This window comes from Tiliqua scincoides, chromosome 5 (assembly GCF_035046505.1).
Source record: "Tiliqua scincoides isolate rTilSci1 chromosome 5, rTilSci1.hap2, whole genome shotgun sequence".
In the NCBI taxonomy this organism is placed as follows: domain Eukaryota; kingdom Metazoa; phylum Chordata; class Lepidosauria; order Squamata; family Scincidae; genus Tiliqua; species Tiliqua scincoides.
In genome coordinates, this window is record NC_089825.1 from 124,376,574 (window position 1) to 124,403,092 (window position 26,519).

General features: G+C 47.4%; 1 protein-coding gene across 1 annotated transcript; it reads right to left on the reverse strand.

Annotated features, from left to right (window-relative positions):
• Positions 1-2,205: 2,205 nt before the first annotated feature.
• On the reverse strand, positions 2,206-11,636 carry PRSS8 (serine protease 8). Its single transcript, XM_066630386.1, has 6 exons — positions 11,582-11,636; positions 5,660-5,722; positions 5,003-5,165; positions 4,241-4,515; positions 3,251-3,417; positions 2,206-2,592 (listed from the first exon to the last, which is right to left on the reverse strand). The coding sequence occupies exons 1-6, from the start codon at positions 11,634-11,636 to the stop codon at positions 2,206-2,208; spliced, it is 1,110 nt and encodes a 369-aa protein (XP_066486483.1).
• Positions 11,637-26,519: the final 14,883 nt, after the last annotated feature.

Consider the following 26,519-nt stretch of genomic DNA (forward strand, 5'->3'; position numbering starts at 1 on the left):
CTGGCTGTGGTCCTCTAGCATCCAGGCTGCCTGCCTGCATGTTGTGCTATAAGCTTGCATGCTTATAGCATTCTGTAAAAGGAAGGAACATTCTTGCTTAGCACTACCACTAAGAAACAAAATGAAGTTAATGGGCACAGAGGCTACATGGAGAACAGGCTATGGGAGGGACACCTGTACTGTCCCCTAACATAGCACCTTACTGCTATATTCTTGCCATTCTACTGGATTCATTGTTTGCATCCACTACAGTCCAGCTTCAGTGAAAACTGTTGCCACAATTACCCTTTAATAACAAACATTACAATCCTCTTCACTGCAGAACTACCATTAACTTTATTAAAAACCCTTCATGCGTACAGCATCTGAATCTTCGCCTTTCAACCAGAATGAGAGATGCTTATATACCTTTTTTAAAAATGTGCAAATACAGGTTATCTTAAACATGTCTGTAAATTCCCAGGAAGGTCAAGCAGCAGATTTTTCAGGCCAGCTCTTCTTTCCCACACCTCTTAATGCAGTGGCCATTCATGAACTATCAGTGTGAGATTCTCCAGCAGACTTGTGTTAAGCAATCACATTCCATCTCCTGTTTCGCATTTGAGACATGCTGTGCAATAAATCAAATCCATTGTGCTGGTGAAGAATTTCATTCAGAAGGAATGTTGCTCTGATGACATTTCTCAGAATGATGTTCATGTGCCCATGCACATTAAATCAAGCCCCACTCACTAGTGGAAAAAAACACTGACCAGAAACAAAAAGATGAGGCTACCATCCCACCACTTCAAAATCCAACCTGGTCAGAGGAACATAGGCTACAGTCGCCATGCAAGTTGGGCTTAGTCCATCAAGGATTAAAATGTAGCAGTTCAGAAGATGGGCTGGTTGCATAGGCCTGCCACCATTGTGCTATCTCCTTTTTCAGTCTCTGGGCTGTGAGGAGGCCCAGTAAACAGAGTCTTCTTAACCAGCCCCACAGACACACATCAAGGCCCAGCAGCTTAGCAAGATCCAAGTAGAAAAGAGAGGGGTGGGTGCTGTGGAACACACTCCTTCCTCAGAGACTGGCTCTTCTTCCACAGTCACATCAGTGAGGGTCACATCTTGGACTGTGGTCTTGATCCAATCAGCATAGCTTGCGACACGAATATAGACGCCAGGCCGGTTAGACTGCCCACACGAATCCCCCCAGCTTACTACCCCAGCCAGCAGCCAGGTATTGCCTACAGGACAAGACAGGGGTCCCCCGGAGTCACCCTAGAAGAGGTGGTACATGGAGGGGATGATTTAGAGCACATAAGGCTGCCCTGTGAAGTACTGAGATGGGTGTGATATCAGCTACAGAGCTGAACTGGACCTGAGAAGCAAGTATATGGTTGAACTGATTGGTATAGTTTGTCACATCCTGGAGTGAGACCAGACAATAAATTATGATGGGTATAGAAACTGCAGACCCTGTCAGACTGAAGGTTAAATGGGTTAGCAAGAGCCAGTGGAAAGCTTTAGGAGGTGGGAATGGGTTGAAGAGGAAATGACTGCCACAATAAATCAAGATGGCAGCCGCACCAAGAAGCCATGACTTTATAGATTGGAGAACGTGAAATGAACTTGAGGGGTGCCTTTCATGCAGAATGAGTGCAAGGAATGTGTTAGGGGGAGAGTTGAAGGTTGGTACAAGATGCAGGACAGTTCAAGATCAGTGAGCGGTAAGAGCCAGTAAAAAGTTCAAGAATTGGCATAAGGAGATTAGACTGAATTTCATAGCTTAGTGACAGCCTATATGCCAGAATTAGGTTAGAAGGCAGCCATCTTGGACCTGCTTATACAATTACATCAAACACAGGGAAGAAGCTCAAAAAAGTTCAACAGGGCTGGAAAGGAGTTCAGGAACAGAAGTGTGAACCTAACTTTTAAAAGTAGACACATATGTTAGTATGAGGACCTTAGTCTGAGGTATACTCTGAAAGTCTCAAAGCCTGGCGACAACCTGCGCTCCACAACAAGATATGCAACCACATGGCCACGATCATCTATTGTACAACATTATATACTTTATAATATCCAGAATACGAGGCAAAAAACCTGAGAGGTGGCACACTGTGAAATAGCGGGACCATTCAATTGAGCATGGGGGTAGGAAGGGCCCCTCTCCCTACAGTATCCTTTGGTACAGGTGGTTTCTGACCAGATTTGCAGTGTGACTTATAGGAGATAATGGACGCTCTGAAAGAGAAGGGATAGAAGGAGCAGGCTGGTCGTGCAGACCCAGGAAGCAGTGCTGTTTGCAGTAGGCTGGTTGGGGCTGATGGGACGGGACCAGCCTGGGTGGGGCTGAACATCATCATAAGGGCCAGGCTTGCTGGTTGTAGCATTGGAACACATGCCCTCCTCGGAGACGGGCTCCACATTGGCGACCGCTGTCCTGACCTCCACCTCTGGAATGTTCTGCTTAATCCAATCAGCGTAGGCTGCAGCGCGGATGTAGACACCAGGTCTATTGGAGGCCCCGCATGTGTCCCCCCAACTCACCACCCCGGCAAGCAACCAAGCATTGCCAATGCGGCAGGACAGGGGTCCCCCGGAGTCACCCTAGAAAAATGGAGGGCATTAGGAAGGGAAAATATGTATGGAGAAATGTCAGAAGCTCTTTGGAGACTGGGGAAGACATGGAGGGTCCTCAAATCAAAGGTCAAGAAAGTTCAAAGGAGGTGAGGGATTCCAAAACTTGGTTTGATAGAGTTGACAGGGGCCCCACATCACCTCAGGTGTATGTGCAAAATCGTACCATATAAACTGCTCTTTAAAGCACTTTCTTTATCCCATTATAAGAACGCCTTGTATAAAGTTATACCAGCAGCGTGGGAGGAACTTAACAGAAAAGTAGCACTCACAGTGCAGCTGTGGCATAGAAAGCACAGCACAAGAATGGAAAAAGGATCTTCCATGAATGCACATCCATATGTGAAAAGGAAATGCTAACCCATAAGTCCCCACAGCACATTTTTTTCACTTCTTTGTCACCGATAAAGTGGTGCTGAGCCAAGACATTGGGGTGGCTAAGGTGGGGGGCAGCCTGCCGGCTGACTAGCATGTGGCACAATCTATTGGAAAGTCACCCTGTGGGAACTTTGACAAGATACCCCTCCCCCCCAGTTTTGTACAATGTTCAGTTGGCTGCCAGCTTGTCACACTAAAACAATGTGAGCACCACGCTGCCATCCCACTTCCCACCACCATGTGGCCTCACCTGACAGGCATCCTTCTTGCCCTCTGCAAAGCCAGCACACATCATGTCCTTGTGAATGATGTGAGGGTCCTCGGGATCCGGGTTCCGGCTATACAGGCATTTGCAGGTGTCTGTCCCAATAATGGGCACTTCGAGCTGTTGGAGTGTCATGGGCGAGGGGAGGCTTGCTAGATAGGAGGTAAGAATGGTTTATTTAAAAGATTATATCCCACTTCATAGCCCCAAGAAGCTCTCAAAGCAGCCTACAAAGATCCTCACAATAAAATCACGGTAAGTCAGTGCCAGAAATAACATGAGCAGGCTCAGTGCCCAGCTATTGGGGAAGGGCTGCTCTGCAGGGATTACAGAACATTAGAGCTGAAAAGGACTTGGATGGCATCTCGTCCAACCTCTTCTCAGTGTGGCCAACTACTGCAGTGTCCCTGACTCAGGACCAAATTCTATCCAAATATTGAGCACTGTTCCAACAGGGCATACACTGCATTCTCTGGTGAGGGGCAGTCATAGAGGCCTCCTCAAGGTAAGGGAATGTTTGTTTGCCTATCTTGCAGCTGCAATGAGGCTGCATTGGCACTGGAAAGATGGACAGAATTGGGCCCTTAGCCACTCAGCAGTGCACAATGTGGGGCAGTTTCCCCTTGTTAGTTATGAAGAAAAGCCAGATCTGGGGCTTGTTGGCTGATCTGGAAGTAGTGACCCATTTCCCACACATGGGGCTGCGGTTAATGGCAATCACTCTGCCCGTGTAGAGTTTGCGTGCGAGATAAAGGCACTCTGTGCATACTCAGAGGAGGCAGTCTCTTCATCAGTTTTTCAGGTTTGAGCCCTGGCAATGAAATTTGGAAAGAAGTTCTGGGGGACTGAACTCTGATGAGTCCAGGCTGTTAGGAGGAAGCAACAGAAGAGAGGGATCCTTTTTTAAATTGCAGTTGTCCCACTGGCTCATTTCTGTTTCATAGAGCTAGGACAGCGATCATGGAATAAACTTACTATGTGTGAGCACATTCCCCCAGCCGGTGACGGTACACTTCATGCCGCTGGGGAAGACAACTGAAGAGGCAGGCAGGCAAATGGGCCGGATAGTGCGGCTGTAGGTGACAGGTAGTTTGAGCTTCACCAGAGCAATGTCCCCTTGAGATCCTTCATCATCAGTGAAGTTGGGGTGCTTGATCACTTTCTCCACCTGCCTTCCTACAACATCTGGGGAGGGGTTTCTGAGCTGGAAGGCCCCCAGGGTCACCTCATACCCCTCCAGCCGGTTCTCTCTGTAGGGAGAAGAGAGAGCAACAGGTCTGGGTTGAAACACACTTCAAAAAAAGCAAGTGAAGCATTTCACTAAGAAATGCAGCTCTGAGGGACCAGGTTAACCCTGGCTCTAGTCCAACACTCTACGTCCAGAAGCAGCCAGGCAGGTCTCCGTAGGAAGGATCTGAGCAGGGCAAGGTCTTCCAGCTTGTTTTGTCTCCAGTTTCTGATATTCAGAGGTATACTGTCATGTCTAATAGTCATAGATAAACCAATCACTAATTTGTCTCAGCATTCTTTAAAGTCAGCTAGAAGAGTGACTGTTGTAGCATCAGTGGACCAACGACATCTTACAGCACTTTTGTAAACAGCGAGAACAAGCAAGATCATAGAAGGGACCTTAGGTTAAAGCCCCCTCCCCCATGAAGTGGTCCCAATTCAGATTAGCCCCTTCCCCACACCCCAACACACACATGTGTGCCCACGTCCAGGACGCATTGCACTTACTTGGGGAAGCAATGTCCTGCTGTGACCATCCACAAGCGGCTGATGAGGGTTGCTCCACAGACATGATGTCCCTCATAGTTTAGACTCCCCTGCCAGGGCCACTGTCCATGTTGGGCATTTGTGCCACCCACAATCCTCCCCATGGCAGGCACTCCGCATAGCACTGCAGATCAGAGAGATAGCAAAGCATTTTGTACAGTGAAAAAATATACTGGAAACTACCCCGCTCTTACAAGATGATATGGACTGACATAGTGAGAGCTGTGTATGTAAATGCCATGATTCCTGGGAACAGAAGGGAAGGGAATGAGGGATTGGGTATGGAAATCAGCTTCCTGAAAACCTCTTAGCTTAGATTTTCTAATTTAAAAACTCAAGTTTCTTGCCCTTATTGTTGCAAATATATACATGGATGTGTGTGCGCGCAATGGCTGCTGAAGATGCCAGAGGATAAATGAGCCTAAAGTTTCACTACCCTGAATAATTAGAAACTTCTTAGAGGGACTTTCTAGGGTTTCTTTTGGATTATGATATGACTGGCAGCTGAACCACCAACTGCTGTGAAGGAATTTGGAACATAAAAAAATCACCAAGGAGGGGAGTAAAATGAGCCCATGAGGAAATGTGAATCTAATGAAACACTGACAGATTTCTTACCTTCTTGTGTGCTGGTTTCTTCCACAACTGCAGAGTGGGAGCAGGAGAGGAAGAGCATGAAAAAACAGAAAAGGAAACAAAAATGTCAGACCTGCAGTACAATGAGACATCCAGATTAAAACTAAAAAACAGCACTGAAAAGGAATCATTTTTTAGTGGTTAAGAGGACCTGAAGATGTTTTCCAGTCAAGGATCCTAAAGATCTTTGCGCTAAAGTGGGTGTCTGAACAGTGATCTGTCTCAAAAAAAAGCATCAAGACTCATTTCCCTCTAAAGCCCAGGGATAAAACCCACCTGTAATCCACTCGCTGTAATCCACCAACACATCAATGTGTTATCCTGTCTGTTATGTTCTCCACTAAAGTTTTCCCCACCCAGAACCAGAATATTTGTAAGAATTTAGACATTCTGCAGAATCAAACAGTAAAGTTTTTTTTCCTGAACTATACTAATTCAGGCGTGTAGGAGGGGACAGTCGGATGGGACACATATTTGAACACTGTGGAATGGAAAAAAAACACCATCCTTGCATGTAGAAACTAGCATGTCAGGCTGACCTACCTATCATCCAAGGAACTGTTGTTTTGGGTGGAGGAGCAATAGTCAGACTTGAACCCTCCCTCACCTGAAGTGGTACAATCCAGGATAAACTTTACTCAGTTACCATTCGATTCCACTGACTGTGTGAATTGGTCTTTAGATCACAGAGGATCTGAATTTGAGCCAAGGCTCAAGCCTAACCTGCTTTTCAATGCGCAAGTCTCCATCATGGAAGATGTAAATCAGAGTACATCTGAGAACACGCAGAATGTCACAGAGCCTTTAACAACCATACAGCAGGCAGAAATCAGTTTCCTCTCAGTGCTGCACCTCCTAACCAAGAAGTTGCACCTGCTAACATTCTGTCTGTTGTGAAAGGCCAGAAAAACCATGTGAATCATGGTCGAAAAAGAGGCAGGGCACAACTAGTCACTTCTGTTCTCTTGGCACTTTTCATTCTGGAAATGAAACACAGGTGGCAGTCATCATATTGACGAAGTGAGAACGGTGATTTCTCCTGGTCTGTCTGAAAGCTTCCTGCTTCAGTTGTGTGATTTCCCAGTACAGTAATCCATAGGAGAGGAAGGTAGGTGGGTCTCTGGCCTCTTCCTGCCCTAGTTTCCCTCCTATGAACAGCTCTGCTTGCCAGGAATTGATTTCCCGACCTGCAAACCCAGAGCAAACGTTCTGGGTCGGGTGCACTGCCATGCCGAAGATTCCTGGGGGATGAGCCTGTTCTGACTTGGAGAGCAGCCAGCCTTGGAGTCATCAGGGACACGCTGGTTGAAGAGGAGAACCTGAATTGTCAGAGGGGAAAGAGAAGTTCCCCAGAGTTTCATCCCTGAAGGCACTGTGTGACTCAAAGAGGAGACTCTACAAGACTCGGTCCCTCTTGAAGGATTGGAAAGCCACTTTGGCATATTTCTTGTGGACTTTTAAGTCTGTAAAGAAAAATCTATTATGACCAAGGCTTCTTGTGGGTGGGATGATGGTAAAACCAAATATCTAAACAAATGTCAAATAAGTCCTGCTTTTTAAAGTTAATGGAAAGAGACATCCAGAGTAAGAATTGCCAATTTTTCGATCAACCACTGTAACTGTGACCTGGACAGCAGCCTGATGTGTACTCCTTAGCAGTTTTTTCTCCACGTTGCAAAAAGCTTCACCTGTGTTTTCTGTTAAAAGCACAAGAGTAGTCTATGCAATTTTTTCCCCCTGATCAGTTGGCAATTCTGCTCTGGAAATAGCACACAGCAGTAGCAATTGCACTTTCAGAGAAATCAGGACAAGTTATTTTGTTGAATTACAGCACACAATGGCATGGGAGGGGCAGGGGACTTGCATTAACCACTCTGAAAATAGAATTTGTTGCTCTGAAAAAGGAGAAGCTATAGTGATCATTAGACCCAAGTAATTTGTTAACAACTAAACACTATGACTTTATTACATGCTATGGTCACAGTAATTCTCTTGAAGACCTCTTCATTTTTGCCCTACCAAAGCAATGAATTGCTGAACAGTCTATCATTTTCAAATTTTAAAAAAAGGACCTGCTGTCCAGGGGGCACTGATCCTGACCTGGCCACAGCTGTGTCTGGGCGGAAATGTACTAATAGAGTGTGTCCAAACCAAAAGCATTTTCTTCCAGTTCACCACTGGTTCCCAACCTGTGGTCTGCAGACCACAGTGGTTCACAAGACCTTGAGAAGCAGTCCACGAGGTCTCAGGAAAAAAGAAAGGATTGGTTTTGATCACTTCCAGTGTATTATCAAGCGAGTGCTCCCCCACAGACCATCAGAGAGGGCAGAGAATCGACCACGCAAAGCAAAACTTGGCACTTCAGCATTGGCTGTAGCTGATCCATTTTCTGCCCTCTCTGATGGTCTGTGGGGGAGCACTTGCTTGGGAGATGCTTCCCCATGGACCACCAGAAAGGGCAGAGACTGGACTGCCCAATGGCAACAAAAGCAGCAACCCACAAATCTTTTCTATAAATATTAAATCTAATAAATTGCTAATAAATCTTCTCTAATTATTACAAATTTAATTGTATTTTTTGTGTGCAAGGGAGTACGGAGGTTGCACGTGGTCCACGGCGATTCCAGTTTTTGCCTTAGTGGTCTGTGGGCTCCTAAAGATAGGGAACCACTACGATACACAGAGCAGGAAATGATGGCCACATCTTTTGCCCTCCAAGTCAGTGTATAATTTCAGACACAAGAAGTGCCAGGTTCAAGCCTGTTTCGGAGACTTGTCTGCTTCTACTTGTAACTGTACGGAGGCCCAATAATGTTCCTTTGGCAGAGAGTGGTGAAGTATATTTTGCACATGCCCAGGAGCACTACTCTGCCATTGTTCGGTGCAGGTTCTGGGATTGAGATCAGGTCTCAGTTGCAGCTCAGACCAACTCCTTTGTCCAACCACAATTGATTTTAGGTTATTACAAATTTATTCATTTCTCCTCGTTGTTGCACTGAGGATTACAGGGCAACTAATTCTGCAACATGGAGGCTGTAATCTTCTTCGGCTTGCCCACCCTTGCCACATTCCAGTTTATAGGGAGTCCCAGTTGCTCCACTCTGCTCTGACTTTTTCCAAAACAACGGAACCACTAATCTTGACCTTGTATAGTAACATATTGGAGTGGATGGAGGGAGCATCCTTCCAGGGAGCAGTGTTCAGTTAGTCCTCTGTTCCTGCCTGCCCTCAGAACGATCCAGGCAGCACTGTCGTCGTCAGGTCACTTGGCTCTGTTCCCAAGCGGAATAGCCCCCCCTCACAAACGGACACCCTCACAGGGCCCACAATGTTGCAGCGTAAGTTTGAGGCACGTGGCCAGTCCTCACACAGGCCAGCTGCTATTTTGGCCCCCACCATTGGGAGGCTGTGGTTCTGTGAGCAAGTAGGACGTTTAAAAATAGAGCCAGGGCCAACTGGTTGGGTAGCCTGCCTGTGACGTTCCAGACTGCCCCACCTCAGAGGACAAAATGTCACTGAAAGAAACCTACCTAGCCTGTCTCTTACATCATCCCACCTCCCAAGCCTCAGCCCTATCAGAGCAATGCCTGCCTGGGGGAAGGAGGAAAAACAGTCTTCAGTGAACGTTTCAAAAGTGCTTATTGATCCTTCCTCAGGGCAAGTTTGTGCCAATTCTTTCAGGTTCAAGTGTGCTTTTATCCAGTAAAATGTCAAATTGTACCAGTAGTTGACCTCCTCTTTCTCGTGAAGACATTCAAAGCCCTGCAAAATCCCTGATATGAAGGAGGCTTCCTGCCTTTTCTGACAGAAGCTCTGTGCCTTCTACACAGGGTGGCGTCAGAGACTGGCTAGGTGGACCAAGGGCCCACGCACCCTCAGAGACCAGCCCCTGAACCCTGGTGATGGTAGCACCCATCAGGGACACCCTGAGGGGCCAAATTTAGGGCTTTGCCACAGAGCCTCAGGTTTTCACAGTCACAAGGCAGGCAGGACTGTGACAAATGCAGCTCTTCCCAGCATAAAGATATGGCAATGAGAAAGTGGCTCCATGGGACAATTTCGGCCTCTCATGCAGCTGTTAATGGCTCTGTCCACAAAATGGAGTGGGAGGTAATACCACAGATTTTGAATGGCTTTGATTCTGCATTGCAGCTGAATCTCCATCTTGGCTTCTACAATGGCAAGAGGGTCATTCCCGAAAAGGAGAGGCGCATGTGCTCAAGCGCACCAAAAAGATATGCCTCCCCCCCCCATTCCAGGTGCATGGAAACTGGTTGCAGTTACTCAGGGGTAAAAGGGAGGAACTCTTGCTGAGAGCAGGTGCCAGAGTAACACCCTCGTGAGACCTGGTTCTACTTACACCCTGCGGAAAAAGACCCTTCTGTCTTATTCCTTTCCTTTTTGGATAAAGCCCCCCCCCCATCTTTCCTCAGTGGAGACTTCCAGGTTGAACACAAGCAGTGTAGTGAATGATTTGTATGTACCACACTGCCACAGGCACCAAAGTCCGTTGATCACAACTGCCTGACTCCAGCCTCTTTCTCAAGGGTGTCCAGTTACAAGGAGTTTCGGCTTTGTCCGAAGAAAGATAACGGGAAGTTTCACAAGGTGTTTGCTAAAGAAAAAGGCAGGGCGGGAAAGGTTTTGAAGGAGGAGCAGCCAAAAGGTTGTGTGCCCTGTGGCTCTCAAGCCAGCATTTCCTCCTAAGGGTGAAGACAGAAATTGGGCCTCTCCCCCCTCCTAGTTTCCATTGGAACTAAGGCTGAGCCCTGGAACCTGCTCCTAAAGACAGAGCACCACTGAGCGATCAGCATTTCCGTCAGAACCAAAACCGAGTCCACAGAAGTGGGAACAGCGAGGAAGGTTTCCAAAATAAAAGGTGTGACTTCTAAGCAGGTCCCTTTCCTCTAGGCACGTCTTTGACAGAGTTTCGGTCTTTTCTTTCCTCCTGGCAGCGTTCCCATGCCTTTCACAGCTGCATGGTTGACATAAATGCAACAGGTGCAGCCTTTTCTGGCATGGAGATGCAGTGAGGCTGAATGCTTCACCCATGGAATTTCTGTCTGTGCCGTGTTAAAGGCACAGGAGCTGTGATGGGGAAGGAAAAAAGAGGGCAACCATTCTTCCTTCCAAGCTTGAGACAGCGCCAAGAGTGATAGCTACCAGCCCCCTTCTCTTTCTGTCCACATTTCCCCAGCACCCATAGACCTTTGTCCTGTAGGAATGCAGCAACCATCCTACCCTCCCCAAACACAACACTGCTTTCACGTAGCATGGAAGACCCAGATATGTCTGCTACAACTTCTCAGTCTAAAGACATTCGGCCACCCATCTCGCCCTCTCCCAACACACAGCTCCAGAGCTTCCCCCCCCCACAAGATTCTATCCTGACACAATCTGAAGCAAAAGTAATGGCAAGAGTGCCTTTGAGCATGGGCAGAGTACTTTCTCCTTGCAGATGCAAAGCACCCTGGAAAGGTGCCTCTTGAGCAACAGTGAAATACAACATTTATTGGCCACAGATACTTTGACCAAACACCCCATTAACCCACCTCAGGCATAAACAGAGGATGGCCCAGCTTTAGGATCACCTCTGGGCCCTCTCATCAGATCACCTGGCTTGTCTCCCCTCCCCAGCAGGTGACTCATCCTTTCCCCGTGACACAGCCAATGGTCTCAATGAGGACTAGAAGCTTAGGACCAGCTCCTTTCCCTCCCCTTCCCACAGCCAGAAAGAGCAGGGATGGTCGGGAAGGGCTGGATCTCAGCCTGGCTACTGAGCTGGGCTGAACTCTAAAGGGGAGTGGAAGAGCTGGAAATTTGGCCAGCAGGCAAGAAGCAGGGTGTGGATGTCAGCAGGGACAGCGCCTGGCACCCAAGGGGAAGGAGGGAAGCTGCACTCACCCCAGCAGAAGAGCAGACCTAGCAGCAGCCCACGGGGCCCGAGTAGCCACCCCATGTCCTCTGGTGGGTTGAGAGTCGTCCTGGCCCTGGAGATGCAGCTGGCTGTGGTTGCTGGAGAGGAGAGGAGAGGAGAGCGAGCCCAGGACGCTGTCGCAGGTAGCCCGGCAGGCAGGTGGACTGGGGAGGGCGGCTGCGTTCCCGGCTCTGCCTTCCCGAGGTGATGGACAAGTCGTCCAACCTGTTGGTGACGAGCGGGGCTGCCAGCCAGGGCCAGTCACCGGCTTCCTCGCAGCCTCGCTCACCTGTCGACCTGCCTGCTCAGGTGAGGCTTCCCGCCCCTCCGTTCATTCCAGAGCTTGGAGGCGGGGCGAGGAGAGGGGAAGAGCGCCTGGCAGAGAGCCAGCCAGGAGATCCGGGGGGGGGGGGGGTTTGTCGTGCTAATCGCAGGCTCCTTCTGGGGAGGGGATCCAACCCCCAGAGAAAGGGGGGAGATTTTCAGGGCTGCAAGGACAAGGGCACGACCATTCCCACCAAACCACTGCTTTTAGATTGCGATGGAGGGTGGGGAGACATCATTTGCCTAAGGGTGGGAGAGGTAAGGATGGGGGGCTTGTGGGGTGCATTAAGCCCCCCCCCCATAAGCACTAGTCTCTTTACAGCTTTTTCAGTGGAGATCCACAGAACCAACTGGAAGTGTGCAAGCCTTAGCACTCAGTCCTACTCCTGAGCTATGACAGCAATGCAATCGTGAGGTGTGCAGAGTCCTCGCCCCTATTCTATCATCAGCGCAACTCTATAAAGTAGGTTAGCCTGGCTGAGGAGGAATCTGAAGCCTGAAGTCCAACACTCGTTGGACACTGGTTGGAGTTTAGTAGGCCGACCAGTGCCTAAGTACTTAGGATAGATCTGCAAAAGCCAAGCATTCTGTGCAACTCAGAAGCTGGCATCCTCCCCCAGCAACCTTCACTGTTTGCACAGAAGTTTTGTACCTGCTTTTTATCTCCAGTTATCTACTGAAGTTGCATTCTCAGTCTGCAAACCAGCATGGTTGACCTGCCCTCACAACAGCCCTCTGAAATCAGCATTAGACCCATTCTTACAGCCAAGGAACTGCGGTTAACAGAGGTGGACCTGCTCAAGGTCACTTCCAAATTTATAACTCAGGTGGGATGTGACCCCAGATTGTATGGATCTGAGCCCAGCTCTTTATTCATCTGCATTGCCGGAGTTTTATAGCTCATTCTGACATGGCATTTCTGTACTCGCATCTTAAAGACTAGGGGACAAAGTTGAAAACTGCAGAGGATCGAAAACTCTGCTATGTTAGACAACTGTGACACACGGTCAGAAAAGATACACTGAACACACCAAAGCCGTTGGTTTGCATCATGTTCCTGTATAAGATCTCTTATTAGGTTAATTGCACTGGTTCCCTTACATGTTGACCATGCGCTTGCAAAGCTTTTCCCCTGCTCCACCCCCAATACATTGTCTGTGATGATAGCACATTGTTTTAGGATCTTGTATTACACCATTTGCAACAGTGTCTTATTGGAGGGTCTCTAGCTAGTCTGTCCATACATTTGTTGAGTCTCATAATTATATATTCCTGCAGTGTCCTTGGTTACATCCCCTGAGATGTTTCCTGCTGACTTTCCTTATTCAAAGCTGTACTGTGCGGTATATCAATAGTGAATATGGTTCTTGTGAGAACAAGTAAACTTTGTCCATTAGAAGTGCAGCAAAGGTGAATTATCTTCATAATCATTCACAACCTATTTAGCTCCTCTCTTATCCCCCAGCCACTACCTGATTACTGCCATGTCATGGAATTGTTCGGGGGGGGGGGGTTGTTCAGGGGGGAAGTATCTGCAATGTACTGTTGACAAACAGTGCAACTTCTGAGAGGGAAGTGAAAGGCTCATTTGCGTATGAGAAAAGCCTGTATAAAGCCTAAGGCAGGGAGGCTGAGTGCTATTGGCAGGAAGACAGAATAGGGAAGGGATGCTGGAAAGACATAAAGACTGACAGTTTAAAAAGTGAGAAGGCGGAGAGGAGCTGATCAGCTTCAGAAAGGAAGAGACTGGGGGGAGCTTAATAATAATAATAATGCAGGTATTTCTATACCGCCTTTCTTGGTCCTCAAATTTCTCCTTAGACTTTATTCAAGGCAGTTTACATAGGCAGGCAAATTTAAATCCCCGTAGGGATTTTTACAATTTGAAAGAAGGTTTCTATCTTTCAAGAAACCACAACATTCAGATGTTTCTTTCTTGATCTGGTCGCACATTCTGGCCTCCATCCTCCCACGCTCAGAGCAGATGGAATAACTCGGCACAGCTTGTCAGCTGCTTCAAGGTCGCACGGTGCCAGTGGCCTCAAACTGGCGACCTTCGGATGTTATCTTCAGGCAAATGGAGGCTCTACCCTCTAGACCAGACCTCCTGCCTGGAGCTTAGAGGCAAGTGGCCGAAGAAACAGGACAAAGTGGACTGAGCTGCAGGAAGTAAAGGGCTGAGTTGTTGAGGAAAGGAGGGGACAAAGGAAAACCTCAGAAAGAACCCCGAGAGGGGAGGGTTTCTTTTGTGGAATGGAACTGGACAAGCACTGTGGCAGAAAAGAGGCAGGGGAAGGCGAGCGGAGCATGTTTGGGTCATATAACCAAGGGTTGCACAACGCTCTCACCTTTTGTTGACACAGCCAAGAGGAGCACATTAAGCTCCTGCAGTGCTGTGCCATGCCACACATTCCCACAGCATGGCCTCCTGCTCAGTCCTTGTGCATTCCAGGAGTTCTCAAGTTTTGCGTTGCATGTCAAATGATGCGCGCCAAAGACTGACTCAATGTCTGTCAGGAAGCAAGAGGGAAATTAAGATTTCCTGTCCTGCTGCACGTGAGCTAGAGCACACTGCTCTGCTGGCGTGCACAGGTGAGCCTCAGAGATGGGCCTCAGGGCACAAGAAGGAAAGAGGCAGTGGCCAGGGGCAAGACTGAGAAGTGTCTTCTCCAGCAATTCTAGCGGCGGCTTACTCCAGGCTTGGAGGCTTGCCTGTATGTGGGTGTAGCGTTCTGCAAAAGCATGTCTTGTTTTGATGACAGGTAAGAAGGCAGTTGGTGTTTATTCAAGAGCCATGTGGTGCAGTGGTTGGAGTGTTGGCTTGGACCCAGCCTCATATTCCTGCTTAGCCACAAAGCTTTTTGCAAATCTTGGGCCAATCATCATCTCTTCATCTAACCTCAGAGTTGTTTTGAGGAAGAAATGAGGCAGTTTCATGTGTTCTAGCCTGAGCAGCCTGGCAAAAACACATGTTGGGGTCGTGTATATGCTAAATATGTATGCTGTATGGTAAGAATCATGTCCTGAAAAGTTGATTTAGGTCCATTTCCCCCCCTCCCCCACAGGGTTCCTGTGCTTGTAGTAGAAACATGAGAGGGAGACATCCAACAGGAGAAGCTTTTCCTATCACTGCATCTTCATGCTGAAAAAAACTGCTCCTGATGAATTTATCTGCCAGCTATCTGTAAACAGTACAAGAGCCCTGCCAGGAAAAAAAAAAAAAAAAAGCTGGCAATGCCAATATTTATTTATAAAATGTATACACTCACCAACGCAGCCTACACAAACAATAAAACTAAAAGGATAAAATAACTGGAGCCTACAACCAAAATCAGATGAGCAGCAGCCTTTGTAAAATCAGCATTAAAGAGAACTGAAGAGCTACCAGAGTCTGCAACCAAAGGCCAGCAGGGAGGGAGCCAGCCTGATAACCATGGGGCGGGCATTCCACAGGTGAGGCACTGGCACCATCAAGGTCCACTGAGTTTCTGTGTGCAGCAGGCGAGAGCGGAGACCATCTCCCAGTCTTCTTAAAGAACAGACAGGTCTAAATGGGAGTTGGTGGTCCTTGAACCAAATATTTGGTTCAGATCATTTACTAATGGTCTAAAAGGTTAAACCAGCACTCTGAATGGGCAGTTAGCGTAGCTGGCCCAGAATAGTTGAGGTGTGAGCTTCAGGCTGCTCCTCTCAGGCTGCCTGATTCTGAACTAATTGAAACTTTGGGACTGTCTTCACAGGCAGCCCCAGCAAAGGACATTGGATTAATCCAATGTGACTGTAATTAATGTGTGGGCAACTGAGAGAAGGGATGGCAAAAAGGCAACTTTAGCCAGAGCCGATACTTGAGCATCCAGAGATGGCTCCAAGTCAGAGTGAGAGAGAAAGAGAGAGAAGCTTTAATTTATTTTTGCTGCCTGTGTGCTTGGAAATTGCACTGTTTAAGGGGGAGTAATGCAGTGAGGTTCTAAATAATCAAAACAAGGATGTTTTGCACTGGTCTCAATTTCCCCTTGGTAATAAAGGTTCTCCCCCTCCCCAAAAGGAGGTCATCAGAGATATTTTAACAATGAATCTGAGCACCTGAATAGGTGACTGATCATGTGATGGTGCTCCTCTTTTCGGGCAGGAAGCTGGCAAACTGGGAGGGAATTAAAGAAAGCAAAATGTGAATAATCCGGAGCAAAGGATTACTTTTTTTGATATAAAAATGGTCATTTCAAATTAACGTGTTCACAATAGCCCACATAATAGAGAGTTATATCATGTGGGTACTATAATTTAAAAGAAAATGGTGCATAATAGATGAACCACAACAAAACACATATTGACACAAGTTGTTTTATTTGAACATTGACTGCAGAAAATAAATATACGTTACTTCTCCTAACTGGACAAAGAGGCACCATTTCAATGGGTGGCTCTCCTATATGTAGGACATGGGGCATCTGTACCTCTTCATCTCCGCAAAGCATCTTTCCCTGTACATAAGAACATAAGAACATAAGAACAGCCCCACTGGATCAGGCCATAGGCCTATCTAGTCCAGCTTCCTGTATCTCACAGCGGCCCACCAAATACCCCAGGGAGCACACCAGATAACAAGAGACCTCATCCTGGTGCCCTCCCTTGCATCTGGCATTCTGACATAGCCCATTTCTAAAATCAGGAGGTTGCGCATACACATCATGGCTTGTACCCCATAATGGATTTTTCCTCCAGAAACTTGTCCAATCCCCTTTTAAAGGCGTCAAGGCGTCTGTAGCTCTTTGCTGGTGTCTCATGGGTCATTTCTTGCACACTGTGAGCCCCTTTGGAGACAGAGAGTCATCTTCTCATATTTGTGTTCATTGCTTTGAGAACTTTGAATTGCAAAGAATTGCTTTGAGACGAACAGGCCTTGCTGAGGGAGAATCAGCATGGCTTCTGTAAGGGTAAGTCTTGCCTCACAAACCTTATAGAATTCTTTGAAAAGGTCAACAGGCATGTGGATGTGGGAGAACCCGTGGACATTATATACCTGGACTTTCAGAAGGCGTTCGACACGGTCCCTCACCAAAGGCTACTGAAAAAACTCCACAGTCAGGGAATTAGAGGACAGGTCCTCTCATGGATTGAGAACTGGTTGGAGGCCAGGAAGCAGAGAGTGAGTGTCAATGGGCAATTTTCACAATGGAGAGAGGTGAAAAGCGGTGTGCCCCAAGGATCTGTCCTGGGACCGGTGCTTTTCAACCTCTTCATAAATGACCTGGAGACAGGGGTGAGCAGTGAGGTGGCTAAGTTTGCAGACGACACCAAACTTTTCCAAGTGGTGAAGACCAGAAGTGATTGTGAGGAGCTCCAGAAAGATCTCTCCAGACTGGCAGAATGGGCAGCAAAATGGCAGATGCGCTTCAATGTCAGTAAGTGTAAAGTCATGCACATTGGGGCAAAAAATCAAAACTTTAGATATAGGCTGATGGGTTCTGAGCTGTCTGTGGCAGATCAGGAGAGAGATCTTGGGGTGGTGGTGGACAGGTCGATGAAAGTGTCGACCCAATGTGCGGCGGCAGTGAAGAAGGCCAATTCTATGCTTGGGATCATTAGGAAGGGTATTGAGAACAAAACGGCTAATATTATAATGCCATTGTACAAATCGATGGTAAGGCCACACCTGGAGTATTGTGTTCAGTTCTGGTCGCCGCATCTCAAAAAAGACATAGTGGAAATGGAAAAGGTGCAAAAGAGAGCGACTAAGATGATTACGGGGCTGGGGCACCTTCCTTATGAGGAAAGGCTACGGCGTTTGGGCCTCTTCAGCCTAGAAAAGAGACCCCTGAGGGGGGATATGATTGAGACACAAAATTACGCAGGGGATGGACAGAGTGGATAAGGAGATGCTCTTTACACTCTCACATAATACCAGAACCAGGGGACATCCGCTAAAATTGAGTGTTGGGCGGGTTAGGACAGACAAAATAAAATATTTCTTTACTCAGCTTGTAGTTGGTCTGTGGAACTCCTTGCCACAGGATGTGGTGCTGGCGTCTAACCTAGACGCCTTTAAAAGGGGATTGGACAGGTTTCTGGAGGAAAAATCCATTACGGGGTACAAGCCATGATGTGAATGCGCAACCTCCTGATTTTAGAAATGGGCTATGTCAGAATGCCAGATGCAAGGGAGGGCACCAGGATGAGGTCTCTTGTTATCTGGTGTGCTCCCTGGGGCATTTGGTGGGCCGCTGTGAGATACAGGAAGCTGGACTAGATGGGCCTATGGCCTGATCCAGTGGGGCTGTTCTTATGTTATGTTCTTAACTTTTATTTTCAAAAGCGGTATATAAACGGTCTATAGGTAATAATCGTAATCACCACAAATCACCACCACCAGGGCTTATCTCCAAATTCAGGCTGTGCCCTGTCCATGCAGTCAGCAACTGGCACTCAGCTGCCACCACTTAATAGTAACCAAGGGGGGAGCAAAGTCTTCATGGCCATTACCACTGGGCATCAAGACATGGCACTGCAGGAGGCGGGCAGCCCAATCCTATCCTGCGCTGGAACAGGCAGGATGGCGTAGGGTTGGGGCTGGCTGCTGCACAACCTGGGGCAAGGGGAATTGAGTCCCCTTACCCCAGGTAATGTGGCAGCAGCCCAAATGGGGCTACTTGGATCTGCGCCACCTAAAAAGATGGTGCAGATCCGAGCAACCCAGCACTAGGCCAGGTCACCCAGGAGGGGGTTAGAATCCCACCTAAGTGCCAGACCCTGGCCCCATCCCCTCCTGGGACTGATCCGCCCACGGGCCCACCTGCCACCCACCCTCCTCTCACCCTAGAATGGCCCCAGACCACTCTTCTCCCACTCTCCCCAGACCTCCGCACTGGCTGAGGCAGGGCAGCGCAAACTTACCAGGTGCTGGTGCTCCAGAGGCTAGTACACGTCTGTGCGTTGGCCTGCCTCCTCCCATAGTGGTGCAAAAGTGCCTTACAGCACTTTTGCGACACCTCTGGGCCAGTGTAAGGCCAGCGCTAGCCCAACCGTGCGTATGGATTGCACCCTGAGTCAAATGCACAGCTCTGAAGTGCATGGGATGCTGTTATCAGAGGTCCACATGGGTACTGCTGGCCAGTCAGGAGCTGTGCCCCTTCCTAGTGCTGATCCAGCCTCCCTCCACCTCTCGAAACCTACTGGTAAGGACTTGGTGTTCCCCTCCCAATCTGTTGCCATTCAGTGCTGGTGGAAATTGCTTTCTAGTCAGTCTTTTTCCACAGTGTCTTTCCCAGGCCGCCATGCAAGAGCTTGTTCTACGGTGTTGGCTTTGGCCATTCTCAGCCCACTGGAAAGACAAGCAATTCATTTCAACTGCAATTCCTTGCCCCCCACTTTGTTAGAACAGGGAGAGCAAATTCATTCCCAAGCAGGTGGCTCAACAGCTGCATCCATCATTTTCACAGCAAAACTCAATTTCTCCTGAGTGTGCATCAACAATCAATTCCCCCTCACAACTGGACACTAACACTGACACTGGAAAAATGAGACTTCCCCTCCTCACAGCACCCATATGTCTTTTTGTACTGACCACACCAGCCAACATCTTGTTCGTATATTCATTTCCTTTTCTTCTTTTTTCCCCCTTTTCCTTAAAATCGAGATGTTTTGCTGTTAATCAGGACCGGCTTTAAGCCAATTGGACCAACAGCTCCCAACTGGGACCCATGCCTAAGGGGGCCCTGAGCTAGGGTAATTGGGTAGGGGAAAGACTAGCTTTAGTTTTCTCAAATACACAACTCACTGCAACAGATACCTTAACACCACACTGCGGGTTTTATAGAGAACGGCTACGATTTTAATTTTCTTCTGAATTCTTAAAAACTAGTGGCTTTGTAACTATTTACTTTCCAAAGGCAATCTACACATTTTGTTTATTTGTAGGCGTACACGTATGAAATTTTTTAATTAAAATATGCTTAGATCCATTAGGTCCATTAGCTCACATGCACTTTTTAAGTGCACTTTTTGATTGCTTTCCTTATACCACAGAGATATAAAGTCTATAATAAATATTATTTATATCTCTAAGATACTACAGACGTTGGCTATGAACCTGGGGCCCTGCAAAAAAAAAAAAATGTTTCCAATTGGTCCCTGTAGCTCCTAAGGCTGGCATGACTGTTATTATATAATTTGAGGTTCCAGACTGTACAGCATGTAGTATCAAAAACACAACATGATTCATCTGAAGAGAGGGAGGAGGAAAGTGAGGGTGGGGCACGTGGTTATGGGGGACGGGACAAGAAAGTATGAAGAAATATTTGTCAATATTTTATGATGATTGCATAGAAGGAGAGGGAGGAGGAATTCTGATGTGCATGTTAAAAGTGTCTGAACAAACCATGAAAAAATGGTTCCTGTCACATCAAGCGTTCCTGAAAGGACCAAGAAGGACCTTATGTTTGAAACCCCAAGTTCAAAGAGCAAGGGACTCTGCATCCCTGCTCATTTTACTCCATCGGTGGCTGCCTCTTCCTTCCTTCACATTTGTCCTGTCTCTTTTACATAAGTAACGTCAGCCCACTGTGAATGTACTGTTGTGCTCAATGCTCGGTTTCTGCTCCTCAGGTGTGTTGATCCAGCCTTATACAGGACTGCAGAGAGGCCTCAGAGAACAGATTCTTAAAGAACAATCCTAAGCATGTCTACTCAAAAGACCCACTGAACTCAATGGGACATACTCCTGTAGGTGTGTACAGTGGGCCCTCCTTATCCGTGGGTTTGGCAACTGTGGATTCGACTCAACACGGTTGTTGACCCATGCTGGAGGGCCTCCCATGACCTCCTTGATGTGACCAGAAGGCATTTCTAGTCACATCCTGGAAGTCCTTTGACAGTTTTCTCTGGATTTCATTATCCGTGGAAATCAGTATCCATGGGGGGGGGGGGTGTCCTAGAATTAATCCCCTGCAAATACCAAGGTCCCACTGATTGCAGACTTTGTGTTTCCATTAATTTCTAAGTCAACACTTAAGGCAACTACAAACGTTCATATTCCTGGGTCAGAAATCAGGTAACAGCAGCCCCCAAATCCAAGGTATAGAATTCTCCCAAGGGGGAGAAAAACACACCTGGTCTCAGTCTTGTACTCTTAACACCCAATGATGTAAGACAGAGGAGCTTATCATGGATAAATAGGAGCACCTCACCAAATGACGTCATGGTGATACAGATGTACAGTATACATATACACATAGGAGGAAGTACTGTAGTATCAAGAATATTTATATAATCACTTTAGCACAAAAGGTCATGGAGTGGTGAACAGAATACATTTTATTCATTCCCCAAAGGCCTCACAGTCTAAAAAGATGCAGAACGCGCACCATCGAACAGCTGCTAGAAAAGTCAAAGTGTTGTAGCAAATAGGAGGCATTAATCTCCCCCTGCTAAATATAATTGCACTGGTTAAAGTGCCTCTGCCCAGTTAAATTTTAGCATAGCTGAGATTTTCATATTGGAAGCATTGATGTGCCACCCTCAGGTATTTTTTTCTAATTTAAGACTAACAGTCCCTCCAAACCATGTCATAGGATGGATTAGTTATATTTTGAGCAGGAATTCAATGGGGTGGGGGGGGGGGAGATAGTTGCTGGGGCTTAAACCTGCCAGGGCTCTATATAATCTAATTCAGGCTGCATTCGTTTTTTGGCAAGAAAATAGCCAGAAGTGAAGTTGCTAGCATGCCACTAGCATACTAGAAATGTGATTCAGTAAAAAAAATGGTGTTGAATTGGAGGGTGCTTTTGTGACACTTAATAATTGCTTATCATTAAAGTAACCTTAAGTTAATAACTTCTATATCATGCTTTTAAAATCTTGAGAATGGATGCCTTCTTTTGTACAAGTTCAAAAACCCCTCCTTCACTGCCTCCCCTACTTATTGTACAAGATGGCTATGCCCAGTTGCTGCCCAGAACACAACAATATAACATTACTAAATGGAGGCAACCATGTTTTCACACAATAAGCTCGCAGGAGGGATTGCTAGTATGGCAAGCATGCTAGGAGGTGAAAAATGAATGTGACCCTAGCATGCTGGAAGGAGGGAAACAACAGTTCTCTAGTGCTAGAAGCTAATAGCTGAATGCAGCCTCAGTTGTGGGTGAGCAACTGCAAATATTTCATGGGGCAGAAAATGTATTCTACATGTACACTCTATTGAATTTGTTTTTCACATGCCCCAAGGCTGATACCTGGCCTTTCAAAAGGTGTTGGGAGATAAGCTTGGCTGGGCCCCACTCAGTGGTGTCACTAGGGTTCGCGTCACCTGGTGCGGGATGCCAGCGCTTCACCCCCCATGCAGTGGGCGGGGCAATACCCCAGGTGGTGGGTGTGGTGATGTACCATCACTCTGCCCCCACTGGTTTTTGTACCTCTTGATAGAACAAAGATAGAACACATTCTGCATGAAATTACGCATTGATTGATATACATATAACATGCTGGTATTATTCCTCCAGACTGTGATTTTGGTCACTAGTGGTGTCACACACACACACACACACCCCAGGAAGAAAGGACTGATATCTACATCTTAATTTGACCTAAAGTCTCACTAGGGTGCAAGTTGCAACTCTGAAACATAGTTGGTTATAATATTTGAAAGCATTTGCAGAGTACAGTTCACCACCACCACAACCATATCTGGGACCAAGGGTTTGTACTTCCCAGCTCAGAGGCTGTAACTTCAAAGTAGGCTGCTGTTTTCTGTAAAAAATTAACGCTTGCACCCATCTCCATTTCTCCTCTTGGTCAATGGTCCATTCCAGATCAAAGCCTGCATCTCACACAAGGTATAAGTGGCAGAACCAAACTCTGACATAGCCCTTCAACCTGGGAGAAGCATTCCAGAGCAGCCTATCTCCGTTCTTGATCATTGCCAAGAAAAACATTTTTTCAGCACTCACAGAAACTGGTTTTACAAGCCTCAGTGCACAAAGACCTTATGACTGACAGATTCTCGCCTGAAGAAGGGGGAGGGAGGATAAACTTGGGTAATGATTACAATGACAGCTGCTTTCTTCTGGGCTTTGTTCAGTAAATGTTATGCATACCTACCCAGGGTAAACAGAGGACCAAAGAAGAAGCTAGATCCTCAGAGGCTTGCACAAAAGGAATACATAGGTACCAGCAGGAAATTTAGCTGGGGCATAATATGCAATTTTTGCCAGTCTTTTAACAACCCACACTCTGAACAGAGAAGGGTAATTGTTTTCACTTAAAATTATAAAGTTGCCTTGAGTTCTATGTCTCTGTTCCCCAAGGAGCTTGGGTCAGCATATTTAGGTATGGTCATAGTGCAAGCTGAAGTGCCTATGTTTTGTATGCAGAAGGTTCCATGTTCAATCCTTTGTGTCTCTCAGTAGAGCTGGGAAAAGCTCCTGCCAGAGACTCTGGACAGTTGCTGCTGACCAGCACACTGTGCTAGATGGACCAATGGTCTGACTCAGCACAGTAGCTTTAGATACGGTGTTTTCATTTATGTTCTCACAACAAGGCTGTGAGGTAGGTTAGGTTAAGAGATCAAGTAACTTGCCCAAAATAACCCAGTGCCCAATCCTATCCAACTTTCCAGCACCAGTGCAGCAACAATGCAGCCCCGTAGTAAGGGGACAAATGTTCCCATATGTTGAGGAGGCCTCTGTGACTGCCTTCCCACCATAGGATGCAGTGCATGCCCTATTGGCATGGCAGCACCAGCCCTGGAAAACTGAATAGGATTTGGCCCCCAGTGAGGTTCATGGCCAAGCAGGAATTTAAGCCTAACACTCTCTGATCCAGGTCTATCAATCTAGTTCTGCTGTCTCACCGGTGTTTCTTGTCACAAGAGACTGACTCCTTGTGATCATCCACCTGACCTTCATGTAACCCCCTCATCACCTGCCCTGCCACCATCCCCTTACTCAGACCTTAGTCACACAGGGATGCAGTGGAACGCAGAATTAACGTGAATGGATGATGTCACCACAGTTGTTACATAACACCCAGCCGCACACGGCTTGGCAAGGACAGCGGGAAATTGGCTATTATAGAACATCATGGCCTCTGGTAATTGAAGAGTTAATTGACAAATTACATGGCATCACTATGAATGTCTTCAAGGACGGAAACTATTGTATTGGCAACCTTCAGTCTCGAAAGACTATGGTATCGCGCTCTGAAAGGTGGTTCTGGCACAGCGTCTAGTGTGGCTGAAAAGGCCAATCCGGGAGTGACAATCCCTTCCACACCAGGAGCAAGTGCAGTCTGTCCCTGGTCTGTCTCCCTGGCTATGGGCCTTCCTTCTTTGCCTCTTAGCCTCAGACTGTTGGCAAAGTGTCTCTTCAAACTGGGAAAGGCCATGCTGCACAGCCTGCCTCCAAGCGGGCCGCTCAGAGGCCAGGGTTTCCCACTTGTTGAGGTCCATCCCTAAGGCCTTCAGATCCCTCTTGCAGATGTCCTTGTATCGCAGCTGTGGTCTACCTGTAGGGCGCTTTCCTTGCACGAGTTCTCCATAGAGGAGATCCTTTGGGATCCGGCCATCATCCATTCTCACGACATGACCAAGCCAACGCAGGCGTCTCTGTTTCAGCAGTGAATACATGCTAGGGATTCCAGCACGTTCCAGGACTGTGTTGTTTGGAACTTTGTCCTGCCAGGTGATGCCGAGGATGCGTCGGAGGCAGCGCATGTGGAAAGCGCTCAGTTTCCTCTCCTGTTGTGGGCGAAGAGTCCATGACTCGCTGCAGTACAGAAGTGTACTCAGGACGCAAGCTCTGTAGACCTGGATCTTGGTATGTTCCGTCAGCTTCTTGTTGGACCAGACTCTCTTTGTGAGTCTGGAAAACGTGGTAGCTGCTTTACCGATGCGCCTGTTTAGCTCGGCATCGAGAGAATGAGTGTCGGAGATCGTTGAGCCAAGGTACACAAAGTCATGGACAACCTCCAGTTCATGCTCAGAGATTGTAATGCAGGGAGGTGAGTCCACATCCTGAACCATGACCTGTGTTTTCTTCAGGCTGATTGTCAGTCCAAAATCTTGGCAGGCCTTGCTAAAACGATCCATGAGCTGCTGGAGATCTTTGGCAGAGTGGGTAGTGACAGCTGCATCGTCGGCAAAGAGGAAGTCACGCAGACATTTCAGCTGGACTTTGGATTTTGCTCTCAGTCTGGAGAGGTTGAAGAGCTTTCCGTCTGATCTGGTCCGGAGATAGATGCCTTCTGTTGCAGTTCCAAAGGCCTGCTTCAGCAGGACAGCGAAGAAAATCCCAAACAAGGTTGGTGCAAGAACACAGCCCTGCTTCACTCCGCTTCGGATGTCAAAAGGGTCTGATGTGGAGCCATCGAAGACAACAGTGCCCTTCATGTCCTTGTGGAAGGATCTGATGATGCTGAGGAGCCTGGGTGGACATCCAATCTTGGGGAGAATCTTGAAGAGGCCGTCTCTGCTGACCAGGTCGAAAGCCTTTGTGAGATCTATGAAGGCTATAAAGAGTGGCTGTCGTTGTTCCCTGCATTTCTCCTGCAGTTGTCTAAGGGAGAATACCATATCAGTGGTGGACCTGTTGGCTCGGAATCCACACTGCGATTCTGGATAGACGCTCTCTGCAAGTACCTGGAGCCTCTTTAGTACAACTCGGGCAAACAGCTTTCCTACAACGCTAAGGAGAGAGATGCCGCGGTAGTTGTTGCAGTCACCCCTGTCACCTTTGTTCTTGTACAGCGTGATGATGTTTGCATCCCTCATGTCTTGAGGTACTCCACCTTCTCTCCAGCAGAGACAGAGGATTTCATGCAGCTCAGTGACGATGATCTCTTTGCAGCATGTCTTCAAGGACGGAAACTAGTATTTAGACAAGGATCCGTTCTCAGGCCAAAGGTGCAGCTAACACCAGAATAAGGCAGGTAATTTTACAGGAAGGTGGATCCTTTGCTTCCCAAAATTTTCAGGAGTGGGACCCCTTTTTAAAATGACTCTGTCAGGACCACCTAGCTTAACAAGACTAAAAAAAAGTTTAAATTTACCATTTGTTGAATTCCACATTCATTCAATTGGGACCGTTCTGGTGGCCTTGCATTCCACTTTGCTGGACCTTCTATAGGAGCCAAGGCACACTTGCCTATTTGCAGGTAAACGTACACATGTGGTTCGGCTTCACTTTCCATAGAGCTCAAAGCATCTTTTCAGCTTGTGGACTTCTTTGGGGCCTGCATCAGCACTATTCTGATGGCAGCGTGTTCCCTCAGCCTGTCCTTCGAAGTGAACTGAGGTACCCTTACTTACTCATGAGTAAACACATATGTGCAGCTCTGTTTCACTTCCTAAAGGGTTCAACACTTTTTCATTGTCAGCTATCAGCTTGTCAGTTTCACAACCCACCAACAGTCAGGTTGCAACCCACTGGTGGGTCACGAACCAGTTTGGGAAACGCTGCTTTGGTTACAATGCTGCCGTCCCTGGGTATAAGACTAAACAGGTGATCAAAGCTATTTGAAAGAGCCTTCAAGAAAGCAGAACAGGATTCCACAGGGATTTAGCCCCAAAAGCCTGCTGGTTTGTTCCATGCCATCCACCAATTCCCTGGT

What these genes read in the sequence shown, in the direction of transcription:
- PRSS8 (XM_066630386.1), bottom strand. Translation starts at nt 11,636, where the DNA reads ATGGGGTGGCTACTCGGGCCCCGTGGGCTGCTGCTAGGTCTGCTCTTC. An exon ending in AGAAACCAGCACACAAGAAG is followed by an intron (nt 5,166 to 5,659) that starts GTAAGAAATCTG and finishes TCTGATCTGCAG; the next exon opens with TGCTATGCGGAGTGCCTGCC. An exon ending in GGGGAATGTGCTCACACATA is followed by an intron (nt 3,418 to 4,240) that starts GTAAGTTTATTC and finishes CCTCCTATCTAG; the next exon opens with CAAGCCTCCCCTCGCCCATG.